Source organism: Neomonachus schauinslandi, chromosome 5, assembly GCF_002201575.2.
Source record: "Neomonachus schauinslandi chromosome 5, ASM220157v2, whole genome shotgun sequence".
NCBI lineage: Eukaryota > Metazoa > Chordata > Mammalia > Carnivora > Phocidae > Neomonachus > Neomonachus schauinslandi.
In genome coordinates, this window is record NC_058407.1 from 169,826,050 (window position 1) to 169,844,998 (window position 18,949).

At 47.4% G+C, this 18,949-nt stretch overlaps 1 protein-coding gene and 1 long non-coding RNA gene across 2 annotated transcripts; one reads left to right on the forward strand and one right to left on the reverse strand.

The window, feature by feature from the left end:
• Positions 1-317: 317 nt before the first annotated feature.
• Positions 318-5,897, reverse strand: AZGP1 (alpha-2-glycoprotein 1, zinc-binding). The gene is made up of 4 exons (XM_021680203.2): positions 5,783-5,897; positions 3,746-4,006; positions 1,473-1,748; positions 318-850 (listed from the first exon to the last, which is right to left on the reverse strand). The coding sequence occupies exons 1-4, from the start codon at positions 5,856-5,858 to the stop codon at positions 519-521; spliced, it is 945 nt and encodes a 314-aa protein (XP_021535878.1). The 5' UTR covers positions 5,859-5,897; the 3' UTR covers positions 318-518.
• On the forward strand, positions 3,171-4,926 carry LOC123324883. Its single transcript, XR_006540091.1, has 3 exons — positions 3,171-3,251; positions 4,416-4,659; positions 4,867-4,926. It is a non-coding gene; the product is annotated as an uncharacterized LOC123324883 (long non-coding RNA).
• Positions 5,898-18,949: the final 13,052 nt, after the last annotated feature.

Sequence of the window (18,949 nt, forward strand, 5' to 3'; positions counted from 1 at the left end):
GACCAGAAGGTGTGGGAACCTGGAATGGAGGGTGGCTGCTCACTGGGAGGAGGCAGGTCTGGGCAACTGAGGCACAGAAGAGGCGTGGGTTGTATTAAAGAGGTTCTACGACCTCACAACAGAGGGGACATCCACAGTGGGCTCCTGAACAAGGCGCTAGGGACCAGACGGTCCACACCATGCTACAGTGGACCCCCCAGGGCAGGATGCCCTGTAAACGTTGCTTTAAGTCGATACCAAGAATTTCAGATGAATCAAAGGCTTAGAAGCACAGGATGAAGGGTAACATCTACTCCCATTTTTGTATCATCTCTGTTTAAAAAAATACTTTTCTACATTGTGTGCTAGGCAAGGTGATTACTGTTAATTTGATTCACAGATTAGATTAATGGGGTTTTGCAAGACAACTGAGCCGTGAGTCAGCTCCGTGGCCGGCATTCTAGGCTTCTGTGTCCCTGAGTCCACCACCTGACCCCTGGCCTCTAGAGCTCGTCTCTCCTGTCCCGCAGGAGGGCTGGCTACTGCCCCCGGGTGCCCTCGGAGCCTTCAGCCCTCGCTCCCGCCCACAGCACAGTGAGGGGCTGGGCCAGGCTGCTGTGCTTCACGCGGCAGGAGTAGGAGTCGGAGCCGGAGCGGGAGGCTCTGTCCTGCGGGGAAACTGACATCACCACCCAGGACTGGTAAGTGCTGTTTCCGCTGGGAACAACGTCTCCCCCCTCAGCCTCCTGTGTATCGTCCCCCTGAATCCAGTGCAGCTCAATTTCTCGTGGGTAGAAGCCATCGGCTCGGCACTTGAGTGTCTGAGTTTCTGCTGGGGTCCAGTGGCTGGTGATGGACACAGTGGGGGGATCTGCAAAGGGACAGAGCGTGGACATTGAGGGTCTGCCCTCGATGGCTCCCGCTCACGTCCCTTCCCTCCCGCTCTCCGGGCGTCAGTGATGAGCAGAACTCCAAGCTCTGTGTCTGCCTCCCCAGGGAACCTTTGCGAAGACCAGGCAAGGCCGAGGGTTCCCAGGAGCCTCCCCGTTGGATCGTGGAATGACCACAACAGCCCTCGGGCTCCCCTGTCCCTCCACCGTGTATTGACATCTGATGGCAAGAAATTGTGACTACTCCCCCATACATTTTTCTATTTTTTCCCAAACTTCTGAGTGAGCTTTGGGGCTCCCTCCTCCCCCAGTCTCAGCTCCGTGCCTTAATTCTGCCTGTGGCTCTCTCCGTCAGACCCATGCCTGCTCTGTCCCACAGGACCCTCGTTCTCACTGTTTCCCAAACCGAAGTCTTGGCTTGTGACAACCAGGCTCTGACAGGCAGGCATTTCCCACACCTGCCTTCATCCACTGCCCAGCCGGGAGGCATCATCCGAGAGACACCACCTGGGCCTGAGATGCTCCCCGGGCTCCCAGCCTGAGATCACCTTGGTCTTTCTCAGCTCAGCACGGGGGGAGCAGGACCCAGGAAGCGGGGGGTACCTTGTCGGTCCAGGTGGATCTTGCTGTACTGCAGGTAACTCCGCAGCATTGCTGGGCACTCCTCCTCCAGATAGGCCTTGGCCCGCAGCACGTAGACCTTTTCCGCCTCCCACTTCTGCTTGGTGTTCAGAGCTGCTGGGTCCTGGGGGACCCAGGCTGGGATTTCTTTGTTGAACTCGATGAAGTTCCTTCCATCGTAGGCGTACCTCCAGAATGCTCCACTGCTTTTGTTATTCCGGAGCTCACAGCCAAACATTCCCTGAAAGGTGTGAGCCCCTGCACCCGCCCCGGGCCCCCCGGGGAAGTCAGTCAGCCTGGCATCGACTCCGTTTTAATAACTTCGACTCCTACACAGTTTGCAGAAACAACAGGAAGCGAGGTTTTGGAAATCTAAGCATGTGGTCCCTTTATCTTGGCAAATGGGTTATGAGTCACACATACAGCAGAAGAGGGAAAGGTGCTTTGGTTTGGTGTTTTAGGCCCGTCTGAGCTGCGATGCATCCTTCCCGGCTGGGGAGGGTCAGGGATTACAGACCATGCACCGTGCTCCCAGCTTCCTGCCCCCCACCCTCCGGCATCATCTCATCTAGTGAACGTCGAATACACTGGGAGTTCTTAGGAACCTGACAGAACCACACTGAAGTGCCATCTCCAAGTTAAATAGAAATTATTCGGAGTTTTATACAGATTACCAAATCTCTCCTTTTTCTCGCTGTTCTAAGTGGAGCTCATGTTACCGCTTGAGTAAACATGATGTGATCACGGCTCCCCTCTGTTCTGGGGCCTAAGATCTTCATTACGAATCTCCGAAGCCCCCTCTCAGCCCAGTGAGCAACAAGTCTTGGAAGCTGGCCTCCTCTGGGAGGGGGACACAACGGGGGTGGACCCGATACTGATTAGCGCTGTGGGCCCAGGCTCTGATCCCAAGCTCCCTGGGCGCAAACGGCAGATCTCTCTCCGCCCCGACCTGGCGTGAACTTGAGCGTTTACCCTCCCTGTGCTTTGGTCTTCTCGGCTTGGAAACAGCAACGGCCACAGTGCTGCTTTAGAGCGTTGCTGTGAGCGTTCCCAGTGTTGACGCCTGTGCCTGGCACATAGTAGGTGCTCAGAAAATGTTATTCTCACACCCTCCATTCCTCTCTTTACCCTCTTTACTCATAATTACTTGCTTCAGCATTTTTATTCCAGCCCATCAGATGTCTGCTGGTGTCCTTCCCGGGCACACGGGTACCTCACCCTCTCCTACTTTTGATGCACAGTGCGGGCCCTTTTCCTTACCAGGGCTTCCCATTCCTTATCCTTCAGATGTCTGCGTACCTCTGGCCTCCTGTAGGAAACTTTCAGATTCTACGTAGCTTCTTAGGCATTTTTGTGCTCAGAAACCCATCTTTCGACACTCACCCTATGATGATTTAGCATCAACAGTTCACCAGCCTGTGACTGGCTGACTTGGGACACAGGGTTGGGGATGGGGGGTTGGGGGGGTGGGGGGGGTCCCGGCTCCTCCTCCTCCTCCTAACACAATTCCAGATGAGCCCTCCCGAGTCTGCTCCTTATGGACAGGAGGGTCTTCAGGATTCCATGTAACTCTAACTTTGTGTGTGGCTTTGAATTCAGTCCCTACTAAGCTCCCAGTATGGGCCACGGTTTGTGTGAGGCAGTTTCTCTCAATCATTCAACATATTTCATTTGAGCAGGTTATTAGTGGCTGTCCCAGGTGATGGGACGATTGGGGAGATCAAGACCAACGATGTTCTAGCTTTCATGGAATTTGCATAGGTAAGTTTTGTGGAATCGTTTGAAGGTTCCAATTTCACAGATTCAGACCAGATAATTAAGAACATGTTCATTGTCAAACAGCTAGTGACTGGCCGGGCCACCATGTGAACCCAGGTCTGACGGACCCCAGGGTTAGCTCACTCTTCCCAACATCCCTGGGCAAGGGAGCCTGATGCCTTCTAAAGTAGGATCAGCCTCAGACAGGCTGGGCTGTGCAGCTGAGAGGTGACGCATGCCGGGATGAGAGCTGACTCTGACATCACTTCCTGTCAGAGCTGAGGCCTGGGAGTGAGGATGGGATGGGATGGGGCAGGAGGAGAGCGGATGCGCTGTGGGGTTGGGGGGATGCAGAGTGTCTGCGTATTTCTACCCTGCTCTCCGTTCCTCCTTCGGGACGGGGATTACTTCCATCCTGCTGACCCCTTTCCACTCACCCCTGCAGGGCTGCCTCTTGAGCTAAGACCCTCCACCCCAGCAGTCCACGGTCCACTGACCTTCTGTATCCTTGTAATAGTCCATGATGTCCTTCAGGGTCACCATGAAGATGTCCTCCCTGGCCTTCTGAAGTTCACTCTCGTTCTCCCAGTCCTCTATTCCTTCCATCTGGCTCCAGGGGTACGAGGGTATGGCCTTCCTATCTTCACTGTCATAGTGAAAGAAATCCCGGTCATTGAGGTAGGCCGTGGCCTGGAAGCTGAGGAAGCCGTCCCTGGGCTTGGACAGCCCAGTGTAGAAGAAGCTCAGAGAGTAAGGCCCTGAAAAAGAGGAGAAGACTTTGAGGTGTGGGGTCCATGCAAGGAATGCCCAACGTGGGGCAGCAGAGGGCCAGGAAGGGGGCTGTGGCCACTGGGCCTCGTCCTCCCCAGCCCTCAGCCTCACCACTCTGGAGGCTCACCCAAGTGCAAAGGGCCCTACCTCTATCCTGGGTATGGTACTTCAGACACCATTGTGTTTTCACTTCATTGTTTCTTCTTGACACATAAGAAGGTAATATTTCTCAGCCTCCTTGTATGTATTTTGGGATCATGCGACTGCATTCTGGGGATGTGAGTGGGAGTGATGTGCATTCTGGGGATGTGAGTGGGAGTGATGTCTTTCTTCTGGTCTGAGGCCCTATTAACTGGTTTGTTCTGTCTTTCTTTTATTTATGTGATGACTGTGGAGACCTCAGGATGAAACCAGGAGTCCGAAGATGCAAATAGCCCAGATTCCTGAGTCACCCCAGGGAAGACAGGAACATTGCCTTATCTGTATTCACTTTACACAAGCAAGAAATAAACCACTTGTTGGGTTAAGCCACTAAAAACTTTGTTACTGGAGCACAACTTAATCTAAGACATAGAATTCGAATGTGTAGGAAGAATTTACCAGAAAACTCAGGAGATGACCCAGAATGGATTGGCACAGGGTAAGGCCAGGATCTGGATCTCAGAATTCCCAGGGTTGTACCTTGCGTTTTGGTGTGAGGCAGGGGCTTGGAGAGGGGGGACATTTCCAATTAATTCAGGATATAACTCACATCGGGGTTAATAATGTTGGAGGTTCTATGGATGATTCCTAGTTCAAGTACTGAAATTATTCTTGCTAATTAGTTTCTCAATGTGATTAACTTTAGACCTCGTGTAAAGCAGATTACCCTTCACAGTGGGTGGGCCTCATCCAATCAGTTGAAGGCCACAAGAAAGAAGCCCAGTCCCCCAAAGAAGAAGGAATTCTGCCTCCACACTACCTTTGGACTCAAGATGGCAACACTGACTCTTCTCCGGGTCTCCGGCCTGCAGATTTCAATTGTGCCATCCAGTTCCTTAAAATGAATCTCTTTTTCTGTATTTACATCTTGTCCGTTCTGTTTCTCTGGAGCACCCTGACTAATACAGATTTTGGTGTAGGGTGTGATTAACATTTTAAAATAAAACATGCATCCTCATAGTTTTTAGATGTAACGAATTTCAGACATGCGCAGTTTAGCTTACATTTCTTCATGTAATCGGTGGCCAGGAAACAGCCTCATTTTCCGATCCTAGCGTGGACTCTGGAGCTTCCCAGATTCCAGCTGGCTTCTTTCCCCCTAACTTGCCCTCAGGGCTAATGGTAGCACTGCGGTCTGACTGTGGGGGGAGGGGATCATTTTCCTTATACAACCGTCCAGTTAACCTGCCTTCACATCTGCCCCTTAGGGTTGTTCCCTCTTTCTCTGAGAACCAGACAGATTCACCCAGCCACTGGAAGAAAGCAAGGGACGGAAAGTTCTACCTGTGTGGCTCCTGCTTTGTGTGTGACCCTCGTCAGGTCACTTCGCCTCTTTGGTCTCAGTTTTGCTCATTTGTAAACTAAGGGTTTTAGCTTCTGATTCTTAAGGCCTCGTCGAGCATGAGTTCAGAGGCTCCCTCAAGGCTTCCCGACGTTTGTGAGCTGAGTTAGGTGACAGCCTTGGACACTCACTCCCACGGTATATCTGGGAATCCCAGCTGCATTAGAGGCCCTTCTCCAGCCCATCTGTCCCCCAGAGCCACCCTGGCTTCCTCACTCACCAGCTTGGGTCTCCTGAGGGACTGCGGGACCCAGAAGGAGTAGCAGGGACAGCAGGACAGACACCACTGTGCCCATTTTGCCTGACCGGAAGATTCTGGACTGCCCTGGGTCATGGAGCTCAGAGCAGACTACTTGGAAATAAAGCCAGGTGTAGTTCTAGGAATGATTGGGCTGTGAGCCCAGCCTGGGAAAGGTGACTCCACAGCCAATAAGCACTCAGGAACAGGCTCCTCCTCTGACAGTGACAGCGAAGGATGCACAAGCCACCCCGGGCAGAGGTTGCACTCAGCCAGCTCACAGATGGTGTGCAGACTGAGAGCCAAGACGGGCTGGGACTGTGTATCCCCCAGGTGACAGAATGCCAGGGCACGAGGGAGGAGGGAAGGGGGAGTGTTAAGTGGCAGATGCCTGGGGTGTGTGTAGCCTTTCCAGTCTATCACCCTAGGCTCACTGCGGGGGGGGGGGGGGCGTTGGGGTGTTGTCAGACCACCTCTGGAAAAGCTCTGCACATGGCAGACCCCAGCTAGGGTGGGACCCTCTCTCTCTCTCTCACCCAGCACACTGGAGTTCTGCGTGGAGGACATTCACATCTCTGCCTCCCTCCCTTTCTTTTCTTTTAAAGATTTTTTTTTTTTTTATTTGAGAGAGAGAGAACGAGATAGAGCATGAGAAGGGGGAAGGTCAGAGGGAGAAGCAGACTCTCTGCTGAGCAGGGAGCCCGATGCAGGACTCGATCCCGGGACTCCAGGATCATGACCTGAGCCGAAGGCAGTTGCTTAACCAACTGAGCCACCCAGGCGCCTCTTTTTTTTTTTTTTTTTTTAAAGATTTATTTATTTATTTGAGGATATAACTCACATCGGGGTTAATAATGTTGGAAGTTCTATGGATGATTCCTAGTTCAAGTACTGAAATTATTCTTGCTAATTAGTTTCTCAATGTGATTAACTTTAGACCTCGTGTAAAGCAGATTACCCTTCACAGTGGGTGGGCCTCATCCAATCAGTTGAAGGCCACAAGAAAGAAGCCCAGTCCCCCAAAGAAGAAGGAATTCTGCCTCCACACTACCTTTGGACTCAAGATGGCAACACTGACTCTTCTCCGGGTCAGTGAAGAGCGCGCGCGCACTTACGTGAGTGGGGGAGGGGCAGAGGGAGAGGAAGGAGCCGGACGTGGGGCTCCATCGCACGACCCTGAGAGCACGACCGGAGCTGAAACCAAGAGTTGGACGCTCACCCGACGGAGCCGCCCAGGCGCCCCTGCCTCCCTGCACCCCTTCCTATGCTTGGGGAATCCAGGCCTTTCCACCCTGGAGGCAGAAGTAGCCCGATGCCCCTTCTGGCAGCCTCCTTGCAACAGAACAGGTGCGCCCGGCTTGGGCTCGGTCAAGCAGACGCCGGCGCCCTGGCCGCGGAGGCAGGTGTCGGTGACGCACAGAAGGCGACAAAGCGGGCGGCCCTTTCTGGGGAGCTCGGCGGCGGCTGCAACCGCCATGTCCTGGGAGCAGGGGGCTGCAAGCTGTGGGGGTGCCCCGCGTCCAGTGAGGTGGTGTCGTTGGTCCCTACCGTCGGCAGCCGTGTGTGTTCACAGGACTTGTTCAGTGGTGTGATTTTTTCCCCGTGTTTCTCCCACCTAATTCTGAGGCGGGGTTTTCCAGTCTCTCCATTGATTCCGACGGCTAACCGATAGATCTGTTTATTTTCTGCTTCAAGTCAGAATTAGATTCTGTTTCAGCAACTGAAGGTTCTGACTGATAATGAAATCGGGACAGGGAAATGGAGGGAGGGTAACCGGGCTTGATCACAGGGCCAGACTGGGGCTGAATGCAGAGACGATACACACGTTTTGGGAACTTTCTTGCAGGCTGTGGTTTTACTCTGTGGAGAGTTAAACACCTGACTGAGTTATCTCTTGCGGTCCGCCAGAATGAAATGCTCATTGAAGGCAAAATTTTAGGTCCTAAGCAGCTGCTACCATAGGACAGTGTGAAGGGCTTAAGGAAATCAGGGACCCAAGTCTGGGAATGTGGAGTCCAGAAGTGTTGGAGAGCCTAAAGAAAAAGAGTGTAAACGCAGAAGCAGGAATTACTGACTTCAAGCACAGCCTGAAAAATTAGGCAATTTCTGTGACAGTGTGGAAAGAATCTTTTGTCTTTTGCAATTGCCAGGATGAAACAGATGAAAACCTAATACTGATTAATGATGAGAACCTAACAACAGAAAATTAGGTTGTGTAACCTAATTATGAAAACCTAAGAAATCTAAAAACCAAGTGTGGTCAGGAGTTTCCTGCCAATCTCCTATGATGGATGCCAACAAGGAATTATCGGAGAAGGAACTCAAATCTGGAATGGTGTCAGGAAAAAGGCAGCATGGGACATACTGTGGTTGAACAGGACATGGAACAGAGATAGAAATGCCAATTTCTGGGTGCCTGGGTGGCTCAGTTGGTTAAGCGACTGCCTTCGGCTCAGGTCATGATCCTGGAGTCCCGGGATCCAGTCCCGCATCAGGCTCCCTGCTCAGCAGGGAGTGTGCCTCTCCCTCTGACCCTCCCCCTCTCATGCTGTCTCTCTGTCTCATTCTTTCTCTCTCAAATAAATAAATAAAATCTTAAAAAAAAAAGTTTAAAAAAAATGCCAATTTCTTTATATACATATATTTATATATGTATATATGTATATATATATTATATATATATTTTTAATTTTATTTTTAGGGATGCCTGGGTGGCTCAGTCAGTTAAGTGTCTGACTCTTGGTCTCTGCTCAGGTCTTGATCTTGGGGTTGTGAGTTCAAGACCCACGTTGGGCTCCATGCTGGGTGTGGAGACTACTTAAAAAAATTTATTTTTAAGTAATCTCTACACCCAACATGGGGCTTGAACTCACAACCCCGAAATCAAGAGTTGCATGCTCCATTGACTGAGCCAGCCAGCCAGGTGCCCCAGAAATGTCAATTTCTGTTGGCAGATAAAGGACAAATTTTGTAAGGACAGGGATGGTATCTGTCATGTTCATTTTTCTGTCCCTAGTGCTTAGTCCAGTGCTCGACAGAGAGAAGACAATAAAATAACACTTACATAAATACGTCAACGGATACATGAGCAAAGACAAAAAGAGATGGTGCCAGACCTACGTGAGGGTCATTAAGGCCAATTTGGTGGAAACTGGGTTCATGAAGATTGAGGGGATGGGCAGGTGGGATGATAAATTTAAAAGGGAGGTTGGAATCAGGTTCTGAAGGGCTCCAATCCAACGAGTATCCAATATCATCCAACGAATGAGGCACATCCCACTCCTGCAGCTTGTCCCTCACAGCCTCTGGTCTCTGCATACCCCATCCCTCTTGGTCAGTGGTTCTTGGCCCTTTGTGCCATCGCCTCCCTTGCTGGTTATCCTCAAGATAATTTTTATTTTTTTAATTTTAAAATTTATTTATTTTCTTTCAAGATAATTTTTTCTTGTTTTAAGTAGGCTCCACACCCAGCATGGAGTCCAACACAGGACTTGAACTCAAGACCCTGAGATCAAGACCTGAGCCGAGATCAAGACTTGAGCTGAAATCAAGAGTCAGATGCTTAACCGACCGAGCCACCCAGGCTCCCCTCAAGATAATTTTTGATGCATAAAATAAAATACGGAGGATACAGAAGAAGCCAATTACATGGAAACACAGGCCTTCCCATGTACCCTTGGGGCTGGTGGGCTGTTTGCAGAGTGGTCCCCCGATATAGAGCAATATGCAATTCCGAAGTGACTGAGGAATTGCCAAGAAGGAGACAGTTTGTAGCAATGAGGTCCTCCTGGGGTGGGGCATTCTCAGAGTGCACTTGAACTTGGTCCTGCCTGAAGGAGAATCTGCTGCCGGTTCTCTGTTGGGCGGGCAGGAGGTGCTCGTGGAAGGATCCACATTTGGTCCTCTGGGCCCTCTATCCTCCCTGGTGTGCCCGGTGATGCCCACAGCCCAGCCTCACCCTCAGTCATGTCCCTTGTCAGGCCCCTGTGGCCCTCCCCTCAGCCATCTCACACCCACCTGGTCAGGAATAATCTTTCATCTCTTCTTGGCCAGCTGTCTTGGCCTTCACTTCCTCCTCTGAAATCTCAATCTCTCCGGGAAGTTTCCTCTGGATGTCTGAGTGGCTCAGTGTCCCTCTTCTCTTCCCCCACAGCTGGCCAGTCCTGGGGTCTTCTGAGGTTCCCTCCCCCTGCCCACCCCCAACCCATCTCTCCTGCCGTGGTGGGGTGGGGTCTCACATTCCAGTCTGCCTTAGCCTGGCTTGTTCCTGTGGACTTTGGGTTTCCTTATTGATCTGAAATTCTTCTCCTGTCACGTGGTTTTCAAATTTGTTCAAGGGGCCAGAAGTTTCTTTGAAATATCACTGGCTGAATTATTTCCTTCTGAGTTATTTGGGTTTTCTTCCATGACCAAGTATCAAAGACAGTATTTTCACATATTGTGCACCCAATTCGGCATGAGAAAAACTACGAATGAGAGAGAGAAGCAAAGGTCCATGGGGCTTACCCAGGCCAGTTTCTCCCTAGGAAGCTCAAGATAAGGAAAGAATCTGAACTTAGGCACCTTCCTTGAGGCTCAGGAGTGAGCCGGCAATGTCCCTCCCTGTTCTTATTCTCATCCTGAACCCAGAGCTTTTGAGAATTATTTTTAGTGGGTTAAGTAGGATTCTGAGGAACACCATTCCATACTTCTAAGCCCTCTTTCTCTTCCACTGGGTCTTCAACCTGCCATGTCTCCTCTTCTCAAGGTTCCTTGGCCCTTCTCTTGCTCATTGCTGGTGAGTAGAACATAGGAAGCACTGGACTTAGTCCAGGTAGTAGGTGATCCCTCTGAGCATGTCAGGACACTCCTCCTCCAGGCAGGCCCCAGCCACTTCACTGGGATGTTCTCTGATTCCCACTTCTGATTGGTGCCCAGGGCTACAGGGTCCAGGAGCACTCAGGCTGGGATTTCTTTGTTGAATTTGATGAATATGTCCATTGTGGTAGGCATATCTCCAGAACACCACCCTGCTTTTTTTCTTTGTTTTTACTCTAGGGCTCTCAACCCAACATTCCCCAGAAGGTGCAAGACGCTGAATGTAGGGCCCCCACACACAGCCAGCTAGTCTGGCCTCATTTCCTGCTTTGTTCACGGCATTGTTTCCATCTCTGTTGTGTTTCTAAAAATTTTTTATTATTGATTTTATCCTATAAAGCCATAAAAGCAGTTGAGGGTTCAGTCAATTTTTTTGTTTAAAATAAATTTCCAGGGGCGCCTGGATGGTTCAGTCAGTTGAGCATCCAACTCTTGGTTTTGGCTCAGATCATGATCTCAGGGTCGTGAGATTGAGTCCTGCGTTGGGCTCTGCACTTTAGCTCAGAGTCTGATTCAGATTCTCTCTCTCCCTCCCTCCCTCTCTCTCTTAAATCAATCAATCAATCAATCTTTAAAAAGTAATAAAATAAAATAAATTTCCAGGGGCGCCTGGCTGGCTCAGTCAGTAGAGCATGCGACTCTTGATCTCAGGGTTGTAAGTTTGAGCCCCACATTGGGTGGAGAGATGACTTAGAAATAAAATCTTTAAAAAGATTTTTTCTACACTGTTACTTCCAATTACAGGATCTTTCTGCAGTTCCTCCCTTTTTCCCTTAACCATTTTCCAGTGAGACAGGAAGTTTCTTTCTTTCTTTCTTTCTCTTTCTTTCTCTCTTTTTCTTCCTTCCTTCTTCCCTTCCTTCCTTCCTTCCTTTTTAGAAAGGGAGGGAGAGGAGCAGAAGGAGAGGGAGAGAGAGAATCTTAAGCAGACTCTATGCCCATTGCAGACCCTAACATGAGGATGGATCTCACAACCCTGAGATTGTGACCTGAACCAAAATCAAGAGTCGGACACTTAATAAGATGACTGACTTACCCAGGTGCCCCAAGATAAGTATTTTTTCAATGCCTAATTTATGAAAAGTAATATGGTTTCCAAAATATTTTTCTTCATTTTTTATGCAGTGATTTGCTTAAACTTTGGCTGGTTATTTTGGAGATGTTTACCTCCATGTCTCTGAATAAAATGCTTTCTTGATATTTCAGTGTTAGGCGTTATATAGATATCCTGGAAGAGAGGATTTATTTTCTTCCCTTTGCCAGCCTCCATCACACACTTCCATCTCCCATCACCCATCCTCCTAATATAAATATTATATATGAGAACTTAGGTCAGATCTATTTTCATTGTTTCCATTATTATGACTATGTAATAACTTTACAGCTCTGCTATGCAGTCAACTATAGTTATTTTACTTTTCCACACAAACTTTTGTTTCCAATGGAGCTAAATTCATTACCTTTCTATGTTCTTATTCAGTGGCAAACTCCTCACAAATCATATTAATCTTGTCTCAACCCATGCAGAGAGTCACCAAAGATCAGTGTGTTAGCACCTTTTGGATTCAATCCTGCCTCACCAGTAGGAGCAATCGTCTTGTGAGTTGCAGAGCTCACACAGACAACTGATTAACCCAGCACAGAGGTAGGGGAGGGGTCAGGGGTGCTGTTGGGCAGGGCAATCTGCCATGGGCCTTGAACTTCTTGAGCTTCCTGCATGTTCTTACTGGACATGGCAAGAATGCCAAGCCTTATGTGATCTTTACCCGGGCCATTTCTCAGGATAGTGTTTGCAGTGAGCAACCTTAAGAGATGACCTTTGGAAAAAGATCAGACTCATGACTGCTCACTAGAAAAACATGCGTTCCTCAAGGTCAGCGTTCCTTGACTGTACCACAAGCCTACTGCTTATAGAACATCTACTTGGATCCTTTCGAGTTACTGTCTGGGATTTAGGGGCACGGGGTAACCCTGGCCAACACGATGCTCATGCTGCTTGCTGTGCCATGACCAACAGTCCTTTGTCTGTGTCCCAGAGCTCTCCTGTCTTCTGTCAGCATCCACGAAACAGTAACAGGTTAACTTGTGGGCTCAAGTAGGGTTAAATTCCAAACTCTGCCAAGCAACTGCCTCAGGGGATGGTCCCATGCCCCTCCCGTCTGCATTTGTTTTTGTTTTTTTTAAAGATTTTTAAGATTTTATTTATTTATTTGAGAGAGAGAATGAGATAGAGAGAGCATGAGGGGGGGAGGGTCAGAGGGAGAAGCAGACTCCCCGCTGAGCAGGGAGCCCGATGCGGGACTCGATCCAGGGACTCCAGGATCATGACCTGAGCCAAAGGCAGTTGCTCAACCAACTGAGCCACCCAGGCGCCCTCCCGTCTGCATTTGAATCCTCACTGGCAGAGGGGATTTTGTGTGCCAAGGGGATCAACCCACCTGTGTGCTCCAGTCTTGGTGGAGGGGCGTAGAGCACGGAAGGCCCCTCTTGCATTAATATGCTGGCGCAATTTTGGGAAAGCCGGTCTACCACTGCAGGGCAAACAGGATGGTCCAGCCCTCACTGCTGGCCTCCTGGAGCTGTGGCGGACCCATACACCTAATGCCCTCACTTAGGTAAGGTCCAAGCCAGACATTTCCCCTTGGATGGGTGTTTCTTGAGTCTTAGAGTTAATATCCCATTTGCCACAAGAGGGAGCTTATCGGTAGGCTGGGAGAGAGAAGTCAGATCTGCAGACACTCCTGAGTCAGTTGAACAGAATTCATTTCCTTGGATATCTTGTGAATATTGAGGGAACCAGATGCAACAACGTCTGTAGGTATTCCAAAACCAAATAAACATTATTTTAAATCTCTATATTATTTGCAATTTTTCTTTCCATTCAACTTAAGAATTCGACTGTCCAGTTGTGGGTTGTAGAGTGATTGTCTGCTCCTTTATTCTTTTACTATCCCTCCTTAAATTCCAGAGGTCCTCATCACCCCTACCCATTTTCAATAATGCTCCATTATTCTATCCTCCCTGAACAGCCACTCTCTGGGGTCAATATAATCCCTACCTAGGGCTGTCTCTCCGCTCCTTCTGATTATTCAGAAGTAACTCCTAATATGGTGAAAGTTTTGGTTAATGACCCAGGTTTCACAGACAGCATGTATAGGTTTGACCTCCAACTCCATCACCACCTGCCGAATTTGTGACCTTCAGCAAATCTGCGCTTCAATTTCCTCATTGCTAAAATGGATATTATAGTAATAGCTTTATCACAGAGGTGTTTTTTGATGAGAATTAAAAAAGATCACAGGTACCTGGTACATAGTACTTGCTTGATAAATGCCATCTATTATAATCACCCAGTGTCCCCGTCTTCCTCTCTTTATCCATCACCTCTGTTACTAATGACTTCCGAACTCAACTTTTCTGTTCCAGGCAACGTCCTTCCCAGTCCTCTGTGCCTTAATCATTCCTACTTAGGAGACATGGTCCAGGTTCTTTTCCTGATTTGTCCTCCTGGAGATTCTCTGCAGCTTTTGGGGCATTTTGTTCTCTAATCCCACTCTTTGCCCCTAATTTTGTGCCTTCATATCAACAACTTATGGGGTCTGAGGAACTGGCCCCTTTGTCTTGCTTTGCATCTTGCAGTCTGAATGATGCACAGAAATTATGTATTCTGAGTCTGTTTCCTCTTATGTAAAATGGCCTGGAGGATCCTTAGGGTCCCATGTGGCTGTTAAGAGTCAATGGAAAGGAATTGATTAAGGGAAAACTCTGAATGGACTATGAACTCTGGACCGTGTTTACTGAGAAAGTTCTAAATGCGGAGCAATGTCCTTGGCAATGGGGGAGCAGGGTGGATCAAGAGACACGCCATCCCTTGGCCACATGCACCTTACATAGGCTAGTTTTTAAAATTGGAATTCTCACAATAACCATGAGAGGAGTTGTTGATGCAAAGTAGCCCAGATGATTAAGTCACTTGATTAAGCCACTGTGAAATATCTAGTGACTAGCAGAGCCCCCCACATGAACCCTGGTCAGAATGACCCCAAAGTCAGCTCATTTTCTACCCACTAATCCTGGGCAGGGGTTAGTCTGATGCTTTCTAAAGTGGGATCAGCCTCAGATGGGTAAGGTGTGTGGCCAGATGTAGCTGGATAAGTGCTGACTCTGACATCACTTCCCGTGTGAGAGCTGAGGCCTGGAGGTGAGGATGGGAATAAGGTAGGGAAGGAGGAAAGGAGATGCATTGTGGGGTGAGGGGTGCAGAGTGTCTGCACGTTTCTACTTGTGCCTCTTGTCAATCATCAGGGCTCTGATATTTCTTTCCCACTAACTCCCGTTTTCATGCCTACTAGGGATTGCCCCTTGAGCTTGTGAAAACGGCATAGCACTCAGTCTACTAGCACTCTCTGTTCTTGGAATGGCCATGATGTCTTTCAAAGATGTCCCTTCTGGTCTTACGAACTTGGCTTTCCTCCCATCCTCCATCCCCACTACCTGGCTCTAGGGCCCCAGGGGCTTTCTGCCTTTATAATCATGGATAAAGGTCTGATTGTTGGGGGGCGGGCAGTGACCTAAAACCTGGGGAAGACTTCACTAGATCTGGAATATCTTGTGTAAAGAAAGTCACAGTGTAAGGACCTGTCAAAGTGGAGAGGACTTTGAGGTATGGGTCAACTGTGAGTCCCACTGTTCGGCAGCAGAAGGTCAAGAAGGAAAAACTTGGTCTTTGGGATCAACAGCTGCTCATGGGCTCTGGTCTCCAGGCTTTCTTTCCTGTCAGCCTCCCAGCACTGCATGCTTGCACGGGCAAGAGCTTGCCTTTATATGGTACAAAGTGCAGGAAGGAGAATTTTCTAGAAATGCTAGTGATGAGCCAGATGGGATCAGCATGGAATAAAAACCAGGATGCTGCCTCTGTATCACCAGTTCTTTGAGTATACTTGCTGCTAAGTTGAATTCTTGCCATAGTGGTGAGGAATGCATTTGTTGACTATTTGTAAATGTTACAGATTTTTAATCTTAAGAAATTATTAATTTATATTGTTGTTTCCTCCAGATTTTCATGTGATGGTGGGTGCCGGACTGGCTTAGCTCTGTTTTCTCCAGGTCGGGCAGTATCCCAGGTGCAGTCCTGCTGTATTCAATTCTCTGGGCAGATGTTTTCCTTCTGTTCTGATGCTTTCCATCTGCTGACCCTTCCTCAACCCTTGTCCCTAGTGATCTCTCACTCTCCTCAAAACCAGATAGATACATCCAGCAGTGGAAAAGGAGGGAGGGAGAGAAGAAAGGTTTCTTCTCCCATCACAGTGGATACAGAGATGCCAGGCCTCCACGCTTCTTTCTACTCCTTACCCTTGGGTGATCCCTGCACACTGCTGCTCCAGGTCGTGACACATTCCATCAACATATAACTGTGGGAGGATGCTTGTCTCATTTGGTGGGAAGAGGAGAGACAAAGAGGGCACTGTTTGGTGGAATAAAGGAGTGGGATGAGAGCTCTCTTTACCCTCAGGGGCTTCTTTCCTGGCACCAACCCTCAGAAACTTATTGTGAAAGAGAAGCTTGTCTGGGTACTTTAGGGTCTTATCAGAAGCTTAGAAATAACTAGGCAAAAAACCCCCTCTCCCCAACCCCTGGCACCAAACTTAGCCTCCTCCCCTGATACCCACACTGACCCAGGCACTGAGGACATTTATAAATGGAGCCATTGAGGAATCTGGAGAAATTCATCCAACTTTGAAAAGTCTCCCTATTCCCCGGGCTCTGTGCACCTCCCCACTTCAGACATTTAGACAAGGACTTTGGTCACTCTGGCTGGACCATTTGCATAGCCCTGAATGTGGGGTCATAGCTCTTGGTTTCCAAGGAGATGATCACATGCCATGAGCAAAGATGTGCTAAAGGCACCGAACTCAGTGGCTCCTCCTTGAGAAGCGGTTTGGCAGAGGGGGGGAAGAGTCAGACCCTAGAGCCACCTTTAGTTCCCATCCTGCCTCTTCCAGAGCAGAAGTAAATGAAATAGAGACCAGAAACACAATAGAAAAGATTAATGAGGGCGCCTGGGTGGCTCAGTCGTTAAGCGTCTGCCTTCGGCTCAGGTCATAATCCCAGGGTCCTGGGATCGAGTCCCACATCGGGCTCCCTGCTCGGCAAGAAGCCTGCTTCTCCCTCTCCCATTCCCCCTGCTTGTGTTCCTGCTCTCGCTATTTCTCTCTCTATCAAATAAAAAAAAAAAAAAAAAGAGAGAGAAAAGATTAATGAAACTAAGAGCCGTTTTTTTTTGAAAAGCTAAACCAAATTAACAACCTTTAGCTAGGCTTACCAAGAAAAAAAGAGAGGACTCAAATAAAATTACGAATGAAAGAGGAGATATTATAACTGATACCACAAAAATACAAAGGAGCATAAGGGACTATTATGAACAATTATACATCAACAAACTGGACAACCTAGGAGAAATGCATAAATTCCTAGAAACATACAACCTACCAAATCTGAATCATGAATAGAAAATCTGAACAGACCAATGGTAAGTAAGGAGATTGAATTAGTGACCAAAAAACCCCCAATAATAGAGTCTAGGACCAAATGGCTTCACGGGTGAATTCTACCAAAAATGAAAAAAATTAATGCCAGTCCTTCTCAACCTCTTCCAAAAAATAGAAAAGGAGGAAATACTTCCAAACTCATTCGACAAGGTTAGCATTACCTTGATACCAAAACCAGATAGGGATATTACAAGAAAAGAAACTATAGACCCACATCCCTAATGAATATAAATGCAAAAATTCTCAACAAAATACTAGCAAACCAAATTCAACAGCAAATTATGAAGGATTATACGCCATGACCAAATGGGATTTATCCCTGGGATGCAAGGTTGGTGCAACATATACAAACCAATAAATGTGATACAATTGCATTAATAGAAAGGAAGACAAAAATCATATCATCTTAATAGATACAGAAAAAACATTAGACAAAATTCAAGGTCCTTGCATGACAAAAACTCTCAACAAATTGGGTATAGAAGGAACACATCTCAACATAATAAAGGCCATATATGATAAACTCTTGGCTAACATCATACATAACAACATAGTTCAGTGATAGGGTTAAATGCTTTCCCTCTAAGACTGGAAACAAGAAAAAGATGCCCATATCACCACTCCTATTCAGCACAGTAGTGGAAATCCTAGTCAGAGAAATTAGGCAAGAAAAAGAAATAAAAGGCATCCAAACGGAAAGGTGGAAGTAAAACTGTTTCTATTTGCTGATGACATGATCCTGTGTATAGAAAAGCCTAAAGACTTCACCAAAAACCTGTTAGAACTAATCAACAAGTTCAGTAAAGTTGTAGGATACAAAATCAACATACAAAAATTAGTTGTGTTTCTATACATTAACAATGAACTAGATGAAAAAGAAATAAACAATTCCATTTATAACAGCATAAAAAAACAATAAGATACTTATGAGTAAATTTAACCAAGGAACTGAAAGATCTATATATAAAAAACTATAAGACTTCAATAAGTGAAACCGAAAACATGAATAACTGGAAATATACTCCATGTTCATGGATTGGGAGAGTTAATATTGTTAAAATGCCCATACTACCCAAAATCATCTATAGATTCAATGTAATCCCTATCAAAATTCTGACAGCATTTTTCTTAGAAATAGAAAAAGCGAAGCTATGATTTGTATGGAACCACAAAAGACCCCCAAACAGCCAAAGCAATCTTGAGAAAGAACAAAGCTTGAGGCCTCACACTTCCTGATTTCACACCATATTACAATGCTTATAGTAATCAAAAGAGTATAGAACTGGCATTAAAAACACACACATCGATCAATGGAACAGAATCAAGAGTCCAGGAATAAACCCATGCATATATCGCTAACTAATATTTGACAAGAAAACCAAGCATACTCAATGAGGAAAGGATAGTCTCTTTAATAAATGGTGTTGGAAAAACTGAATATGCACTTGCAAAAGAATGAAACTGGACCTCTATCTTACTACACTGCCCATAAAAATTAACTGAAAATGAATTAAAGACCTAAACATAAGACCTGAAATTATAGAACTCCCAGGAGAAAACATAGGGAAAAATCTCCTTGACATTTATCCTGGCGATGATTTTTTGGATGTGACACCAAAAGCACAAGCAACAAAAGCAAAACAAGTAAGTGGGAACATCAAAGTAAAAGGGTCTGCACAGCAAAAGAAACAATCAGCAAAATGAAAACGTAACCTATGGAATGGGAGAAAATATTTGCAAACTC